Source organism: Sapajus apella, unplaced genomic scaffold (genome assembly GCF_009761245.1).
Source record: "Sapajus apella isolate SASKATOON/1434 unplaced genomic scaffold, GSC_monkey_1.0 scaffold14, whole genome shotgun sequence".
NCBI classification, from domain to species: Eukaryota; Metazoa; Chordata; class Mammalia; order Primates; family Cebidae; genus Sapajus; species Sapajus apella.
Window position 1 is genome coordinate 9,544,236 of NW_022436954.1, and position 18,612 is coordinate 9,562,847.

The 18,612-nt window shown below is 59.5% G+C and overlaps 1 protein-coding gene across 5 annotated transcripts in view; it reads right to left on the reverse strand.

Moving 5' to 3' along the window:
• Positions 1 to 7,053: 7,053 nt before the first annotated feature.
• The window catches only part of DAGLA (diacylglycerol lipase alpha), a 70,052-nt gene continuing 58,493 nt past the window's right edge, over positions 7,054 to 18,612 (reverse strand). For 3 of the 5 annotated variants that reach the window (XM_032283182.1, XM_032283184.1, XM_032283183.1), the window contains 10 exons: positions 18,085 to 18,168; positions 17,913 to 17,990; positions 17,396 to 17,476; positions 16,410 to 16,552; positions 15,998 to 16,066; positions 15,551 to 15,623; positions 14,099 to 14,295; positions 13,228 to 13,357; positions 12,470 to 12,657; positions 9,559 to 10,516 (listed from right to left, as the gene is read on the reverse strand). In XM_032283182.1, coding sequence (XP_032139073.1) covers positions 9,559 to 10,516; positions 12,470 to 12,657; positions 13,228 to 13,357; positions 14,099 to 14,295; positions 15,551 to 15,623; positions 15,998 to 16,066; positions 16,410 to 16,552; positions 17,396 to 17,476; positions 17,913 to 17,990; positions 18,085 to 18,168 — 2,001 coding nt within the window. Of the gene's footprint in view, positions 10,517 to 12,469; positions 12,658 to 13,227; positions 13,358 to 14,098; positions 14,296 to 15,550; positions 15,624 to 15,997; positions 16,067 to 16,409; positions 16,553 to 17,395; positions 17,477 to 17,912; positions 17,991 to 18,084; positions 18,169 to 18,612 lie in introns of all 5 variants that reach the window. The other 2 variants (XM_032283181.1, XM_032283185.1) reach the window with 1 other exon arrangement.

Sequence of the window (18,612 nt, forward strand, 5' to 3'; positions counted from 1 at the left end):
CCTGCTGCGATCCCGCCCGGTCCGCCGCCGCGCTCGCCCCCCGCGCGGCCCTGGCCCGGCCCCTGCCCGCCCCACGCGCCCCACGCGCTCCGCCCGCCGCGTCCAGCGCCCCCTGCCGGCCCGCGCTGCGCCGAGCCCCGCGGCGGGCACCACGCGCCCGGCTCCTGCAGGCGGCGCTCGGCGCACGGCCGTCCCGGGTCGGGGGGCGCAGGGCCGTCCCAGGCTTGCGGGACGCGGAACCTTCCCGGATCGGCGGACGCTGGGCCGTCCGAGGTTTACGGGGCCCGGACTCGTCTCAAGCCGGGGGAGAGGGGCCATCCCAGGTTTGCGGGGCGCGGGGCCCTCCCGGGTCGGGGGGTTGTGGGGGCAAGGGCTGCCTGGCCTCTGTGGGGTCCGGACAGGAAGGGCCTGTCCCCGCCGTCCTCGCCTTTGCCTTGGACAGGACGAGACGTCAGGATTCCGAATCCAAACCTCAGAGACAGCCCCCATCCCTCTCCTTACCTACCACCCCAGCTCAGCAATAATAACGGCCTGCATTTAGGGAAACGTGTGTTCTGTGCCGGGCCACACAGGCGTTAGTTATCTCACGTAGTCCTCACAGGCACCCTAGCAAGGAGATACTGCTGTTACCTGCATTTCACAGATGGGAAGACTCAGGCTTAATGCATTAAGGACTGCCAGGAAGTCCTGTCCTGAGGCTGTGATGATGGAAACGTTCCCTGTGTTGTCCAATACGGTCACTAGCCACAAGTGAGCACTGGAAAGGTGCCTATTGAGACTGAGGAACGGATTTTTTTTTCATTTTGTTTACTTGTAATTAGTTTCAACAGTCAATTGTGGCTGTGGTATTGGACAATACAGGCCTGAGAGTTTCTCTTTTTTTTGAGGTGGAGTTTCAGTCAGTTGCCCAGGCTGGAGTGCAATGGCAGGATGTCAGCTCACCGCAAGCTCTTCCTCCTGGGTTCAAGGGATTCTCCTGCCTCAGCCTCCTGGGATTACAGGGCCCCGACACCACGCCCAGCTAATTTTTGTATTTTTAATAGAGAGGTTTCGTCATGTTAGCCAGGCTGGTCTCGAACTCCTGACCTCAGGTGATCCGCCTGCTTCAGCCTTCGTAAGTGCTGGGATTACAGGCATGAGCCACCATGCCCGGCCCTGGCCAAGAGTTTCAAGGTCATTAAAGTTCAGAGCTAAATCCTGGCTGCCCCGGGAATCTGAGCCCTCCTTCACTGTGGCGCTGTCTGGTAGAATGAAACCTGGAGGTTCTAACTCGAGATATGTCCCGGATAAAGCCATTGTCCTTGTGCCCCTGCTTTCACCCTTATGACTGTCTCTGCATCTCCATCCTACCCAACTGCACAGCCTCTCTTCTTACTGATTTCCCCTACAATCCTCCAAATCACCCTTTCTGAAACATACATCTGATCATGTCACTCCTTTGCAAGTTTCCCTTTGCACTCAAAACAACATCTGGCTGGGCACAGTGGCTCAAGCCTGAGCCACCTGAGGTCAGGAGTTCAAGACCACCGTGAACAACATGGAGAAACCCAGTCTCTACTAAAAATTTAAAAATTAGCCAGGTGTGGTGGCTTATGCCTGTAATCCCAGCTACTCGGGAGGCTGAGGCAGGAGAATCGCTTGAACCTGGGAGGCGGAGGTTGTGGCGAGCCGAGATCATGCCACTGCACTCCAGCCTGGGCAACAAGAGCAAAACTCTGTCTCAAAAAAAAAAAAAAAAAGTAAACAAACAAAAAAACAAACCAAACAACATCTGAACGTCTTGCTCTGGTTTCTCAGGCCCCGCCTCTACCACTGACCTCAGCTCTTTCCCTCTCTCAATTGCTCACTGAATAACAGCCACCGAGGTCTCCTTGCCATTGCTGAAACATGCCACGCCCATACCTGCCACAGGCCCTTGACACATGCCATTCCATCTGTTTACAGTGCTTGTCTCTACATGGCTAGTCCTTCTCAGCAGTTTGCCTCAGCTCAAATGTCATATCCCCAACCACCCTACCTAAAGCAGTTCTCCCTACCTAGGCCTTTCTTTCTCACCATGTAAAAGATTCTTATTTAGTTTCTGTTATCATCCTTCTTGCTCTTGAATGGAAGCCCTATGAGGGCAAGAGATTTTTCTTTGTCAGTCACTGCTATAGCTTCAACACCAAGAACACTACCTGGCTGGCACACAGTAGGTGCTCAATAAATGTGTATTGAATGAATGGATGATGGCATCTTCAAACTCCCAAATCCCGTCAGGCTCCAGTGGCTCACACCTGTAATCCCAGCACTTTGGGAGGTTGAGGCAGGAGGATCACTTGAGGCCAGGAGTTTAAGACCAGCCTGGGCAACATGGCAAGACCGTGTCTCTACAAAACATAAAAAAAGTTAAATAGGCACGGTGCCACATGCCTCCACAGGCACTGCGCCTAGTTAACTTTTTAAATTTTTTGTAGAGACAAAAATAAAAAATAAAATAAAATTTTTTGTAGAGACCAGGAGGCTGAGGCAGAAGGATTGCTTGAGCCCAGGAGGCTGAGGCTGCAGTGAGCCATGTTCATACCACGGCACTCCAGCGTGGGTGACAGAGCAAAACACAAACACAAAACAAAACAAAAAACTACAGAATCCCCGACCTCTGAAACCTTGTGAGCAGATAATTCTGGAATCTCAGGCCTAGAGAATCATCCCACTTCAGAGTGGTTCAACTTGAAGCCTCTCATGACCCTTCAAGGCAGCAAGTAGAAGCTGGAAAAGCCTATCCCACCCAATCACTGTTTGACAGGCCACTGAACAGAGGCCAGAGGTGTGGGGACTGCTGGCAGATCAAGATGCCAGCCTGGCCAGCCTCCAACTCTCACCTCTGCCTTGCAACATCCCCGGGAAGGGCGGGGCACAAGCAAGGCCACGCGTGGGGATGGGGCGAGAGCCTGGAAGCTGCTCCCACCCCAGCCTCCCTGTCAGTCCTCACTGGCCAGCCGTGGGAGAGGGGCAGTCAGTGCCTGAGCCCAGATGTGGCCCAGTCAGCAGGCCCGTGGTGGCCTGCTGCGGTGGGTCAATGCCACGACAGTTCTGGGGTTGGGGGAGGGGTGCTGAGGCTGGCGGGCGCCTCACAATGAGGTTTTGTCCCTCTGGGGGCCACTCTTGGAGCTGTTGCTCTTAGATATATAGAATGGGATTTTGCTGGAGGCCCCAGCTGTGTGTGCTGACTGCAGCTCCCCCACCACCCCCGCAGGGGCTGGGCTGAGAGGGGGGAGAGGGGCCACACTGAGACGCCTATTCTTTTCCAGCTGATACACCCCAGAGGTTTTTCTCCCTCCGCAGACTCCCTTAAGACAATTGTTATTCTCCACCCCGCCCCTCCTCCACCCAGGGCCAGGCCTGCCGGTGGACAACGTAGATACCCGCCTACACCATACGATTCTTAAAAATGGATTTATGTTGGTCGGACGCGGTGGCTCGTGCCTGTAATCCCAGCACTTTGGGAGGCCAAGGTGGGAGGATCACCTGAGGTCGAGAGTTTGAGACCGGCCTGACCAACATGGAGAAACCCAGTCTCTGCTAAAAATACAAAATTAGCCGGGCGCAATGGCTCACACCTGTAATCCCAGCATTTTGGGACGCAGAGGGGGGATTTCGAGACCAGCCTGATCGACATGGCAAAACCCTGTCTCTACTAAAAATACAAAAACTAGCCAGGCATGGTGGCACGTGTCTGTATTCCCAGCCAGTTGGGAGGCTGAGGAAGGAAAATCGCTTGAGCCTAGGAGGCAGAGATTGCAGTGAGCTGAGATCGTGCCACTGCACTCCAGCCTGAGCAACAGAGACTCCATCTTAAAAAAAAAAATTAGCCCGGCGTGGTGGCACATGTCTGTAATCCCAGCTAATAGGGAGGCTGAGGCAGGAGAATGGCTTGAACCCAGGAGGTGGAGGTTGCAGTGAGCTCAGATCATGCCATTGCACTCCAGCCTGGCCAACAAGAGCGAAACTCCGCCTCAAAACAAAAAATAAAAATAAAAAAGAATTTACATTATGAGCTGCCTAGGTCCAGCCGCAGACCAGCTTCTCTGTAAGCCTCCATGCACCCACCACTCCAAGCACTCCATATCCCGAGTGCTGCGTAACTGACCACCATCTAAGGGCTCACCACCATCCGCTGAGCTGCTCGGTGTCCTTGTCCTGGTCAGCAAGCACTGCAGGTAGGAGGGAAGACTCGTATTTTCTCCCTAACACCCCAACTCCATCGCATTGTAATGGATTAAGATTATAGGTAGTTCAGTCTCTGGAGTAGCCTTGAAGTTGGACAGGGCGGAATGGAGCCTCCTGTTAATCCCATACGAGCTGACCCGGCTAAGGAAGCTCAGGCCCTGCCATCTCCCCTGTTCCACTTGGTCACTGAGCACAGGAGCAGCTGTCCCCAGGGATTTTTATCTCTGGACTGGAGGAAAGAGGTGGCTGAAATGTCCCAGACTCAAGGACTCAGCCAAGAGTCAAGGCTGCCACTGGCCAACTCCATAATGAAGTTGGGGCCCAAGCTGCTGAGGCTGAGGTTGGGGCAAGAAGGTGGCTAGGTTGGTGCAAGGGCCCCAGGGGACTGGCACATCAGGAGCGAGGGGGTCCCATCAATGGAGATGAGTCCCCATCTGTGCCCCGCCTTCCCTACTGAGCCACAGTGAGTGAGGGGCTGAGATTTCAGCCCTACTTCAGACGACAAGGCTGTCCCCTGTGGCCAGCTCTGCTTGTTCCCCAAGGCCTGCCCTCTGTCCTCAGATGCCTCATCTATAAAGCACGCTCAGTATCCCTGCCTCACAGTGGAGGTAAAGTGCTGGGTAAATGCTGCCGTCTCCAGTTCTGGTCAGCTCTCAGCACCCATCACTGGCCCTTGAGTGGCAGTAGGGCCAGGAGGAGGTGACAGACAGAAGGCAGCGCTGGGGAGAGGGATGCTGGGACCTGAAGGTTCGTGGCTAATGGGCATGGAGGCCAGCCCAGGAGAAGGTAGAGCCCTGTCCTCCCACCTCAGGACTCACCTGCCCTCCCACCCCGGGACTCACCTGCCCTCCCACCCCGGGACTCACCTACCCGCCCCACCCTGGGAATCTCCTGGCCTCCCCACCCCAAGACGCTCTGGGCCTACCATGGACCCACCACAGCACTGGCATGAGGCCATTTCGAAGAGGAAGAGAGGAGGGCTCAAAGTGGGGTGTGTGTCAATCCAGCAAGCCAGTGAGGCTGGGGGTGCAGGTTGCCTGGACTAGGGCCTGAGGGCACATCTGAGTGTGGGGGCCCACAGGGTAGACTCCCCTCCTGACTGCAGAGGCACTGGGACAGGAGGGGGCGGCTGCAGGTACTGAGTGGACCTAGAGGCAGAGTGCCTCTCTAGGCTTTCCCAGCACCTCCCTCTCAAGCCCCTCCCCATGCCACACCCTGGCCATGGCCACAAGCATGCCACAGACCCTCCCTGGCCTTCAGTTTCTTCCGCCTGCGCTGCACTCACTGGACAGGATAATTTGCAGACCAGTGAGACCACTGAGGGCAAAGAACCTCTGAAAACCATCCGGTGCGGTGGAGGCCAGAGTCCTAGGCTGGGAGGCCCTGATTCCGGTCCCCAGTCTGTCCCCACCTCCCATGTAACCTTGGGCAGGTCTTCACCTTTTTTGGCCATTTCCTCTTCTGTTCAGCGGCTGTGGGTGAAGACAGGCTCTAAGACAGAGGGTATTCTTTTTTCTTTTTCTTTTTTTTTTTTTTTTTTGAGGTGGAGTCTTGCTCTGTCACCCAGGCTGGAGTGCAGTGGTGTGATCTTGTTTCACTGCAACCTCCGCCTCCTGGGTTCAAGCAATTAATTCTCCTGCCTCACTCCCGGGTTGCAGGTGCCCACCACCATGCCCCGCTAATTTTTGTATTTTTAGTAGAGACCAGGTTTCACCATGTTGGCCAGGCTGGCCTCGAACTCCTGACCTCAAGTAATCCACCCACCTCAGCCTCCGAAAGTGCTGGGATTACAGGCGTGAGCCATCGCACCTGGCTGAGGGTATTCTTCTATCACCCTCCCCAGCCCCTCACCAAGTAGGGTCACTGGCACTGGGGGCCAGAGATGGCACTGGGGGCCAGAGATGGGGGCAGGGTGGGGGAAAGGGAAAGGTTGGTCAGTTTGGCTAGGTCAGTGCCTGGGCGGGACTCAGCGGCCAAGGTGGGACTGGCTGGAGGAACAGCGCCACCTGCTGTCTGGAGGGGGCAGGCTCCTCCGCCTGGGCCTTCCAGCCAAGCCAGGCTGGGCTGGGGTCCCTGGGCTGCACTGCGCCTGGGCAGGTATTTTGTGCCCTCTTAGGAAAGCCCTCAGCAAAGACTTCTAGTGGCTCCTGCAATTCAGTGCTGTCCCACTGGGATCTTCATCCTTGCCTTCCCTGGCTGTCCACATTGTGAGGGAGGGAGGTGGCGATGGTCAGACCAGCCTGGTCCCCTAATCGCCAGCTCGGCAGTCTTGGGCACCTCATCCCCTCTGAGCCTCAGACCCCCTGGGAGGAAGGGGTGGCTAGTAAACTGTATCTTTCCAGCCCGTAATATGAGCGTGCTCCCCTGGCACATCTCTCAGGCAGGACAGCACAAGTGGCTGCCTCCATTCACAAGGAGCTTCGAGGGTCTTCTATTCCCTCCCTGCAACTCAAAGTGTGGCCCTGGGGCAGGGCACTGGCAGAGCAGGAGCAGGTTAGAAATCTATACTCTGGGCCCCAGCCCGGACCACTGTACTCACACCTGCATTTTAGCAAGCGCTCCAGTGAGTCATGAGCACCGTGAACTTTGAGAAGCAGTGTTCTAACCCAGCACAGCCAAAGGGCTGTACCTGAACCACCCAAACACACCTTGCGTCTTGGGGGTGAAAACGGGCTCTTCCCAAGGAAGCCGTTTCCCCCTGAGGCTTTCTGTTTCATCCAGGGAACAGTGGCAGAGGTCCCCCTGCTCCCCGCCCCACACCCACCCCCTGCTCTGCTGCCACCTCAGCATCCCGTTTCTGCCCAGTCCCCACCTGATGCAGACAGACAGTCAAGGCAGCCAGCGTGCTTCTACATCCAGTTTATACACAGCTCTATACAATATACAGAAACCTTTATATACAGATATATTTATAGAATAAGCTATATTAATTTGTCTCTCCTTTTTACAGCAATATTAGTTTGGATCTTTCATACATTAAGTACAAAAAAGTCTGGGGAGAATGGCACGTAGAGAGTGCGTGAGGGTCTGCGAGGCCCGGCTGCTCACTACCGATTGCATATGGAGTCACCCGGGCCCTGGGTGGACAGGCCTTCGCACTTGTGCTGCAGGTCTGGGGATGGAATGGGGGTCAGTCTGAGCCGCGCTGGGCTGAGGGGGGTGGCTCAGACCCCCCAGTGTGGTATGGGGTGGAGGAGGGAGACGTGCAGCAGGCCCATTCTTCAGGGGCAAGGTGGGTAGGGGGCAGGTTAGGGGTGGGCTGCCCCCTGGGTGCCCAGGACTGAGCCCAAGCCTGCCCCAGCCCCAAGCCTGCAACACGGTGTGGCTGCAGCCTTGGGGGTGGGGGGGTCTGTCCCTGATGGCTCAGTCCTGGGATGAGTGATGTGCCTATGTTAGCAGTCCCAGGACCCACCCTGGCAGAGGAGGAATTAAAAGGCCAGACATCAAGTCTCTTCCTGTGACTGGCCGGGGTGCTTGTCAGATCTTTCCTCTAATGGAGTCGTTTTCTAAGCTCTAAGGGTCACTGATTTTGTCTTGCTTCTGTGCTAGGCTGAAACTATGCCTCAGCAGGGGCAGGACGTCCTTGAGTCTGGTGAAGGTGTGAGTTACAGAGGATAAGGGGAGGCCCAGCTCCCAGGTCTCTGTCCCCTCTGTCAGGGTGGGCAGGGATCCCCAGGACAGCCATCCAGGCCAGTCCCAGCTATGTGGGGAGCCAGGGGCCAGGCTTCAGGCCCCTGGGTACCAGTGATTGTGAGATGGGGGGCTCTTGGTCAGGGGAGCCGAGGCCACCCAGGGAGGCTGCGGGCAGGGCTAGAGTGGGAGGGACCATGCCACCGCAGAATGAAGGCACGAGCAGGCGGTCAGCCGTGCGGTCAGCGCCTTGGTACACGCCAGTTTTCCAAAACGGGTCAGAACAGTAGGCGCAATGGGAACAGATGGTGTCTAAAGCTGAGCTTGTCCCTCGGCCCTGCCTCCCAGGCCCCATCATGCTCTCTGACCGTTTTCTTGGCAGGCTAGGAGGGGCAGCAGGCAGGCAGGGCAGGTAGGGTGGGCAGCCCCAGCAGCCCCTTCCTCAGGAATGGTGCACACTCATGCACATGCACACGCGCCAACACTAGCATGCACACCCGCCTACCCCTCTTCTGGGGAAACACCAGGGGCTACCTCCCCAGCTGCTTCCCAAACCCAGCAGGGGAGGAACCTCTATGGGGACCTCAGGCTAAACTGGGACCACTCCCAGCCCCTGGCCCCTCCTTGGGCAGTGGACAGGGGTCTCCAGCCAAGGCCCACCATATCCCAATCTTGGCCCCACCTCCTACCAACAGGACATTGGGAGTGGGAGGGAGAAAGGCCTGCTTCCCAGGAGGGTGCCCAGGCCAGCGAGGAGGGAAGGCTGAGAGGGGCAGGGCTGTCGGTTCCAGATCCCAGGCCCAGAGCTGCTTAGGCATGGTGGGGCTGACCCAAAGGGGTCAGGTGGGGCCCCCCAAGGAAGGGGGCTCTCAGTGCCTTCCTTCCTCCCAGGGCAGTGACTCTGCAGCTGGGGTGGTCACAGCAGTGCCCACCACCCTTCGAGTGGCCAGGATCCTTGGGGGTAGAAGGGAAGCCAGGAAGCCAGGAAGTAGCCAGCAGGCAGGGCAGGCCTGGGTACTAGGACCCATGGGCAGAGGAGGCAGCATGAGGGGCACCAGGTGGAGAAGGGGCGGCCCTGACCCCACCCTCCTCTGGCCTCTCCAGGCCCCTGGCTGCCTCGGGCCCTGCTTAGAGGAGGGCTACTGAACATATGATCAGGCGAGGGGCTTGCAAGCCCAGAACACACCCTGAGCCCAGCCCAGCAGCTTCTGTAAACATATACAGCACTGCAGGCCACCTCGGCAGGGGCACCCCAGGGGGCTGGCCAGCAGGCACCAGATCTGGGGGGTGGCCAGGGCAGAGGCCGGCCTGGACCACATGTGAGAATGTGTGTTGGGGGCACTGCTCTCCACCTGGGCCCTGGGACAGCAGCCAGCAGGCAGTGATGGAGGCAGCTTGCCCGTGGCCTGCCCTGGAACAGTGGGTGCCAGAACGCCCCCATGGAGGGCAGTCAGGCTGAGAGGCTGAGTGTGGCCCACCCAGCAGGCAGCCCTGGCTCCACATCCTTCTCCGTCTTTCCCCATCTGTGGAGCCACCTTGGCTCTGGGGGTCCTAAGCTGAGGTAGGGATGCGGACCCCCAGCTCAGCAGCAATGCCTGTGCCTGAGGCTAAACTGCCCCTTGGGGTCTTTTCTCAAAGCTGCCCGGCAGGGGGCAGCCGCGAGCTGCCCACAGAGCCACCTGCTCCTGCCCGGGCCCGGCTAGCCATGCGACGGGGGTGCTAGCGTGCTGAGATGACCAGCTCATCCTGCTTGGCGGGGCTGGCCCCATGGCCAGTGGGGGTAGAAGTCCGGATCTTGTCAGCTGCCAGGCATTCCTGGCTGCTGAGGCCCGTGGGCGTCAGGTCCATGAGCTCACCAGAGGAGCTGAGCGGGAAGGAGGGTGAGAGTGAGATGCCCGAGGAGGGGTCGGCCGAGCCGGCAAAGAGCCTCGGGGGCTTGGGCACCAGGTTGGGCTCGAACTGGGCACGGAGCAGGATCTCTTGCTGGCTGGGGGACTTGGGGCCCTCGGCATAGTCGCTGGTGGGGCTCTCGGGCACCACCATGCAGTAGAGGTCCTGGAAGGAGCTGCTCTTGCTGTCCAGGTTGAAGAGGCTGTCGATGAACTCGGCGAATTCCAGCACCTGAGGGCTGGGTGAGTCCCCCAGTCGCCCGTTGTGCAGCGCCAGCTCCCCTCGGGAGGCCGGCCTGCCACTGCCGCCCCCCACCTCTTCCTCCTCGTTGGCCGCGGCACTAGGGGGCCGCTCAGGAGTGACGCCTCCACTGCCCAGGGCCGCTTCCAGGGGCTGCGTGTCCTGCGAGTGCTTGGACAGGCTATCAGCCGCCAGCAGCTCAGTTCGTGAGCTCAGGGACGGGTTTTCCTCGGGGATGGCCGGGTCAATGTAGAAGAGGTGGCCCTCGTCACGCTCCAGCACAGCGTGGAGGCTGGGCGAGCCTCGGATGCTGCGGAAGCCCGAGGAGCGGCGCGAGTCAAAGCTGTACAGGGACTCCGTGTCCGAGAGGCTCTCCATGGTGGCCAGCGGCGCCCGCCGGACCTGCAGCTCTGCAGCCAGCCGCTCCTGGGTGGACAGCAGCAGCAGCTCCACCGGGTCCTGGCGAGCCGCCGCCGCCGCAGCCACGGGAGACAGCAGTCGCCCCTCCGAGAAGCCCTCCAGGCTCATCTCAGACTGGGACTTGCTCCTGCAGAGGGAGAGGAGAGCAGGGGTGTGAGACTCTGAAGCGAGAGGGCACTGAACCCCACCCAGCTCCCTAGCTAAAATGAGCTTGCAGGGAATGAGGGATACAGTTCATTTAGCAGTTGTTGAATGGTTTGGGCCAGGGAATGCTTATTTCTTATTTTTATTTTTGAGATGGAGTCTTGCTCTGTCACCCGGGCTAGAGGGCAGAGGTTCGATCGTGGCTCACTGCACCCTCTGCCTCAAGTGATCCACCCGCTTCAGCCTCCCAGAGTGCTGGGAGTGCAGGCATGAGCCACCGTATACAGCTAGGAATGTTTATTTATTTTTGTTTTTATTTTATTTTTGAGACGGAGTCTTGCTCTGTCACCCAAGCTGGAGAGCAAATGCACTATCTTGGCTCACTGCAACCTCCACCTCCCCCAGTGAAGCAATTCTCCTGGCTATTATTTGTATTTTTAGTAGAGAGGGGATTTCACCATGTTGGTCAGGCTGGTCTTGAACTCCTGACCTCAGGTGATCCACCCGTCTCAGCCTCCCAAAGTGTGGGGATTACAAGCATGAGCCACCACGCCTGGCTGGGAATGCTTATTTTTTAAAAAACAACTCACAAGAACCCAAGGTAGAAGACAAACAAGCTGCAGCTTGAGCCAGGGTGGGGTGCCTGAGGGTCTAAGGCCCTGCAGGCAGCACTGGGGCTTCAGGAGTGCCACTGGGGTTCCCTGCACCAGAACCCCCATCACTGCACCGATTCGAGAATGAGGCTCACTCATGGGCCACAGTGGAATGGGAGAGAAGAGGGAGGGAGAGAGGGACAGGGGGCAGCAGGGAGACAGGGAAGGGAGAGGGCCCTGCCAGGAGCTGCCCTATTGGTTCCACCCCAATCTCAGAGAGAGCACCCCTGGGTGCCGCTCCCAGAGATATCATCACTTCCTTCCTCATTCGGGTCTCCTCCTGCCTCTCCCATGGGCTGCGGCCCTCTGCTGGACGGGGAACCCTGGAGCCCCTGGCTCCGCAGACCACCCTGCAGGGGGGTGAGTGACACGGTAGGGAGCGGGTGGCTCGCAGCAGTCACTGCAGCCGGAAATGGACACTGGCTCCCTCATCTGGTTGGGCAGCCGCCACAGGAAAGGCACAAATGGCAGGGAGAGATGTCCAGGTGTCCCTACCAAGGGCCAAGAAGCAGCCTCTTGGCCGGATCTGTGACCAAGGGCACAGGCCTGGGTGGGAAGGTCCTAGAAAGGCAGGACAATCCTCCCCTGGAAGGACTACCACTTAAGAGCCTCGCACCCTTCAAAGAGTATGTGAATGGGTACAGTGCTATGGCCTGCACATGCACCCACCTGTGAGCGTGTGTGTGCATCTGTGAGCGTGTGTGTGCATCTCTGTTCATGTGTATGAGTGTGTAGGCCATGTCTGTGTATGTCAGCTGGCCTATGTATGTCCCTACACCCGTGTGCCTGGGTCTAAGCACAGGTGTATTCATGCATTGACATGTGTGGCTGCCTGCCCACGTGTGTCCTTGTATACCTGTGTCTACACTTTTGTCTTGGTGTGTGTCTTATACATGTGCATGTCTGTAGGGGGTGATCTGTATACTTATAACTAACAATTGTGTGCACATGCATATGTGTAAGCTTAGATACAAATATGTAAGTAAACAGGTGCTCATCTGTTTGGGTCTAAGCGTGTAAGAGTGAATCTGTGCTTTTGTGGCCCAGGGTTTGTGGGTCTGTGTACCTAAATGTCCCCTAGCTCATGATGGGCTTCAGGGACAGGAGGCTGGGGGACAGCTGGGGCACACCGAGAGAGCTCTGGAGCACAGAGGGTGTGTTTGATCCCTCCTATGCACATGTGCAGAGATGAGCCTGGTGCGTGCACAAAACGCACGTGCATACAAGTTTGCGTGCTCTGAACCACACTCACCCTGGAGGGGCCTGGGAGTAGCCAAGCTCACCTGACGTTGCTGTTGCGGTGGTCTGCAGCCGGCAGCTCCAGGGCGAGGCCAGTGGGCATGGGCGGCCCCGTGGGGAGTGGCTGCTGCTGGAAGATGAGCTCAGGAGTCAGGTCCACCTCGGTAGGGCTCACCATGACCTTGGCAGCAGACAGCAGAGCAGTCTTCCCCTTGTTATAGTTCTCCAGCACCTGAGGACAGGATGGGGAGGCTGCGGATAGGGAGGGGAGGGATGGCAGACCCCACCCTGGGGCCAATGTGGAGCCAGGGCCCAGGCCTTGCAGGCCAAGCAGAGCCTCATGGAGTCACTTGGGTCCCACTCTCCTCTTCCTGAGGTCACCGCTCCCCAAGGCCTGAGACTTGCCCATCTGGTCACGATGCGCCCCACAGCCTGGCTCCTGCTCTTGCCCTGGCTGCCTTCAGCCTTTCTGCAGCCAGGGGATGGCTGTGGCTGTCACTGCTTGCCCATGCGTCTGGCAGGTGCCCTTCAGGGCCTCTGAGCTTAGCCCGCCTCAGAGACAGGCCCCTGGGAGTCTCCTTATTTCCTCCCCACCATGGGGCAACGTGGTGATGTGGAAAGAGCCAGGGGCATGGGGGTGAAGTGTCTGAGTGGGGCTTTCTGGCCCAGCCACCTAACTTCTCTGAGCCCCAGCACCCTTGCTTATAAAACGGGGCAGTGCTCCGAACTGCAAGGCGCCTGCGGGGCTCTGCTGGGCGCCAGGCCTTGCTCCCCGGAGCAGTCCTGCCACAAGCTGCCTCACCTTGTTGAGCCCCTCCATGACCACATACGGCAGGTGCTCGTGCAGCATGGCTGGTGAGATGATCACCTCATTGAAGGCCTTGTTGTCGCCCCAGATGGCAAAGTACGTGGGCTCCTCCTGCTCACAGCAGCTGAGAGGGACATGGAGAGAGGGGAGCTGAGGGTGAGGTGGTGGCCTGGTCCTTGGTGCTAGGGCCTCCTGGCAGCAGGGCTGTGTTCCCGGCCTGGCTCCTGTCCTGCCCTCAGCCTGGGAAAGGCTGACCTTGAGCCTCAGCCACAGTCCCTCCGCAGCCTTCAACCTGCTTTTGGCCTGGGCCACGCTGGCTCCACCTAGGGCAGGGCCCAGCTCGCCAGCTTGTGTCAGGGGAGGCAGCCAACCCTGGAGGGAGGAGCCAGGCCCTGCGTCTGGAGGCACGTAGAGTGGGAAAGGTCTGCCCTCGTGCCTCTCCTGTTCTGCTCCTGCCTCGGCCCCCACCTGGCTCACAGCTGTCTCCCAGGAATCCCCCTGGTAAAGCCAAGTGACAACTGACAACTGAGGTGTGAGCCGGCCAGGGCCTGAGGGGTGAGCCCTCCAGGGTACCCACTTTTAAATGGACCAGGAGCGGGAGAGCTGCCGTGGGGGACACCAGGGAAGGCTGACACCGGAGGTGAAGCTGGACTATGGAGAGAGAAACCTGGAGTCCTGCTCAGGGCTGGCCTTTTGTTCCATTTCCAGGGCCTGAGGCTGAGGAAGGCCTCCATGGGGCCCTGGACCATCTTCTTCGAGCCTCCACCCCCAGCCCCGAGGGGCAACTGAGCCAAGGCTGGCCCTGCCCTCCACTGCCCCGCCCCCGCCACGGCCCTCTGCAGCAGCAGACCCTGGCAGAACCTACCAGCACTGCTCTGCAGGGTGGCTGTGGACCACGTGGATGATGCGGCCGGGCGGGTAGAGTGGGGTGCTGGCCGAGAGGGCGATAGTCAGGTCACTGGGGTGGGTCCAGAGCCGCGTGCTGGCCAGGGTGGTCACCTCTACCTCCTCAGGCAGCTCTGACTTGGGGATGCATTTGGTGGCCCCCACGATGATCCGCCACTGTGTGGGGTGGAACGGGGGAGATGGAGCAGGGCTAAGTGGCACTGGCTGGGGGGCAGGGGCAGGGTGCTGAGAAGGGGGGCTCAGGAGGTGAGAGGTGGGGGGCGAGATGGCAAAGGGCAGGGGAAGGGCAGTGGCCGGAGCGTTAGACGTCGGTGCCCACCTGAAGAGGCAGTGGCTGAGGTGCACGGTGGCCAGACGGCCAATAAGGTGCCAAGTACAGATGACATGGAATTGTTGAATTTCAGGGCTGCCAAGGGGCTGGAAGCCCAGCCAACCCCTCATCTGGTAGATGGGGAGACAGGCCCAGTGAGGGGAAGGGACTTATTCTGGGTCACTCCGCAAGTCTGAGGCCAAACAGACCCTACAGCTGAGTCCTGCTGGACCTGCCAGGCCTGGCCTGACGAAGGCCCAGAATTAATCTGGTGGGAGCCGTTCCACCTCCCCGGAACCAGGCTCCTCCAGGCAGACACGGCCCCACAAAGCTTTGCTGCCCTGCTCACCGCCTGGCACCTGGTACCTGGCCCAGGGCCCTGCCTGCATAGAGTCTAGGGCACCAAAGCTGGGAACGGTCCAGACGGGGCTAAGACAGTGAATGGGCTGAGGGCCCACCCAGAGCAGGGGGCGGGGGGTGAGGACGGGTGACTACCCAGTGGACCCGCTCCTCCTCCTGTGCCCCGGCCTGCCTCGGCATGTCTGGCCACCGCGCGCCCACCCCCACCTGGCCAACCCACCCGGCCAACCCACCCGCCATGTCCTCCAGAGACCTGATGCGGATTAGGAAGGGCTGACCCTCTCCTCTTGGCCACAGCAGAAAATCAGAACAAACTGTACCCAAATCCTCTCCACAGCTCATTCCCAGCCCTCCCTGAGCCTGGGGAATCTCGGCGGCGTTGGCAGAGGCCCTTCCTCACCGCTCAGTTTCCGCATCGTTCTGACTGTGGGCAGCTCCCAGGTCAGTGTGACGGGAGCCCCTTGGTTCCCGTCCTGATTCTGTTCTAACTTGCTCTGTGAGCAAATGCAAATCCCTTCCACTCTGGGTCTCAGTTCCCCCATCTGCACAATGACAGGGGTTGGATGGCTTGAGCTTGGGGATGCTGAGGGTCTGACAGTCTCAAGTTCCCATGACAGCAGCCACATGCTGCCCTGGCCTCCCATGGCAGGGCCTCTTGTACTTTGCCCAAGAAACCAGTGGGGGACAAGGGCAGGGACGGGCGAGGCTGCACAGAGGCAGGGTGCCCAGGTGGGGGCTCACTTTGGGCTTGGTGCTTCGCTGCAGGACATCCAGGAGCTGTCTGCGGAAGCCTTCCAGCTGGGAGAGGCCGATCCTGGGGAGGGAGTGAGACAGGGCCGTCAGCCAGGCCTGGTCAGGGCTATGAGAGGTACGGGGCAAGGAGCAGAGGGTCAGACACATCCCAGCCCCGGGAACAAGAAGACAAGTCTGCAGGGTCATGGGGTGGAGAGGAGTCCACAGAGCAGCTCCCCAGGGCAGAGTCGAGGAGCAGGAGCACAGGCAGGGCGGGCGCCGGCACGTGTGTTCACCTGGGCTTCTCTCCACTGACAGGGCAACTAAGGGTGGGAAGGGGCGTGGAGTCCCTTGAAAGATGGGAATCGGAGTGAGACGGATGTGGGGGCCGGGGAGAGGCCTGGAGGAGGGAGAAACAGCCTGGCAAGGGACCATGCAGCATGGGGAAGAACTCACCTGGGAACGAGGTCTTTGCCCAGAACCACAGCAGTCACGAACTCCTTGGAATACTCCATCGCATCCTCACTGCAAGGGAAGCCGAAGCAGAAGCTAAGGCCAAGGGGGAGGGGTAGTGGTGATCTGGACTCGGGGGTCCAGCCAGATGCAAGCCCTGCCCTGCATCCTGGGTTGGCTCCTGGGGAGCTGGCTGGTGGCAGGCTGGGCGGCCTCCTCCCTGCTCTGTCTTTTCCACTGGCAAGGCTTTGCTGGGTGGATCCCGGGGGCACATGGCATTTCAGACCTCCACCCTCCACTCTCCGGCCCCCAGACCTCCACGTGATCAGAACTCCGACTCCCAGTCCAGCCCGAGCCCCAGCCAACCCTCAGCCCCCACTGGTGCCAGCTGCCCCAGCCAACTCAGATGGCTTACCTCAGCAGGCCCCCTGGGGGGGAGTAGGCAAAGCACTTGAGGGTCGGGTACTGCGGGCGCAGAAGGAAGGAGAGGATGGCAGCCGTGCCCGCACCCAGGGAGTGGCCCACCACAATCAGGCCATAGTGTTTGGTTCCACGACCCTGGAGACCGAGAGAAGTCTGAGAGCCCTGCCCGCTGCCGCCAAGTGAAGGTCTAGCCAACCCAAGGGAGGCCGAGGGGTCTTCCCAGAGTCCTGGGATCATGTCTGTGCCGTGTGAATGCTGGGGCAGAGAGAACCAAGCTAGGTCCCCACAGAGCAACTGCTTAGCCAGACTGTTCTAATGAACTCCTACTTACGCTTCAAAACCTTGCTCAGGGGTTCTGTGCTTGGGGCAGCCCTCCTGTTGTTCCAGGAGTGGCTCACTCACTCTACTCATTGCATCTGTAGCGGGGATGGAGCTTTTTATCACTATGGTCATTACTCTGCTACAATCGTGGTTACCTGACCCCATCCCTCTACCCTCACTACTAGGCTGAAGTCTCCTGAGGCCAGAGCCTGCTTTGCTTTGGAAGGGGCAGCGGGTGGCACCTCAGGAGCTACCTGCACAGACCATGGCCAGTGGGCAGGGCTCAGAGCCCCCCAGGCAGAGAGGCGCCCTAGAGGGCACCTCTCTGCTCTATATTTTGAGCCTCTCCATATTTCCTTCTGACAAATGATTCTGCAGCTATCACGCTGAAAAGCCGCCTGCCCTGAATCATCGTCGTGCCTCGGGTGTCTGGCATGAATCAGGTGCCCGATGACTGTAGGTGGGGCAGAGCAGGCTGCCCGAGGGCCCTGGCACAAGAGAGGAGGGGTTGGGAGCCAGGCTCGAAGGGGTGGCGGGAGCCTGGCTTTCGTGGGAGGTGCGAGGTTCCATCACTCATCCATCCTCTCCTCTCTCTGCTGCCTCGGAGGAGGGGGACCCGGGTCTGACAAGGGCTTGGTGTCGTGGAAAATGCCTCACCAGGTCTCGCCCGAAGGCCTGGGACAGGACCATTTCCTGCTCCAGTTTCTTCTTGATGTACTCAGCTGAGAGCACCATTCCCTGGGTGGGCAGGAACAGAAGCAGGGTTAGTGGGAGGCCTCCCAGTGACCAGCAAAACCACAGTGACCTGTAGCTCAGGAACCCTGCCCCGTTCATATTCCCCTTTGGGCCTGGTGACAGCCCGGCTGTGGGGGCTGGTGGACTCGCTGATCGTGTCATTTCCACTTCACAGGTAGGCACTAAGGCTCAGAGGGGCGGTGGGGCTAATGGAGCTGCTGTGAGCTCTTCTCGGCTGCCTCTCCGGCTTTTCCATGGACAGGCTCTGGGCTGGGCAGGGCTGTGGGGTCACAGCAGTGGGCCTTTCAGACTCATCCATGCCTCTGACCCATCTCTTCCAGCACCCAGCGAGCAGGGAGGAACCCCCAACAACACATGCTTCTGCATGCTGGCAGAGGAGGGAAGAAGCCCAGGGGCCCTGGGGCCATGACTTGGGTACCTTGTGGCCCAGCCAGGTGCCGTGGTGTCCCTCCACGGGGAGGCGCTCAGCATCACCCGTCAGGTCAGTCAGGGCGTCCTTGGGGAGAGAAGAGACAGGTGAGGGGTGGGCTGAAGAGGTCAGAAAGAGGGAGGCAGGCACCCCCGGGGGCTGGGAGCCACAGGTAGCGTACCTTGGGGGACAGGGTCCCCCGGATACTGATCACCACCTTCTTCTTGTCATGGTCCACCGCCACGTAGAAGGGCGTTTCGTAGACCTAGGAGGCGGGCAGCTCGTGAGCCTGAGCAGCCCTGGTGAGGCCAGACTCAGGGAAGGTGACCAGGCAGGTCTCCTTCCTGGCCAGGAAGTCCGGATCCACCAGCCACGGGGCCTCTGCCCTTGGAGAGGCTGATGGGCTCCCAGGGTCACTGCGGATCTCCCATCCCTAGCCACAGGCCTGGTCTGCCCTCCCAGCTCCTCATTGCCTCTGGCAGCCCTGAGTGCCACCACTCGCAGAGTCCAGGTGATAGCTGCCGCTCCCCGAAGCCTCCCTGCTGCTGCCCTCACCTCCTTTCCCCGGAGGGCTAGGGCCCAGCAACCCCAACACTGGGTGTGGGGCTGATGTCTGCTTTCCCAGCCCCAGAGGTGGTGCAGGCCAGGGTCTGGGGAGGACGAGGGGGCCACCTCTGGTCTGCCCAGCTGGGGATGCCTGGAAGCTGCA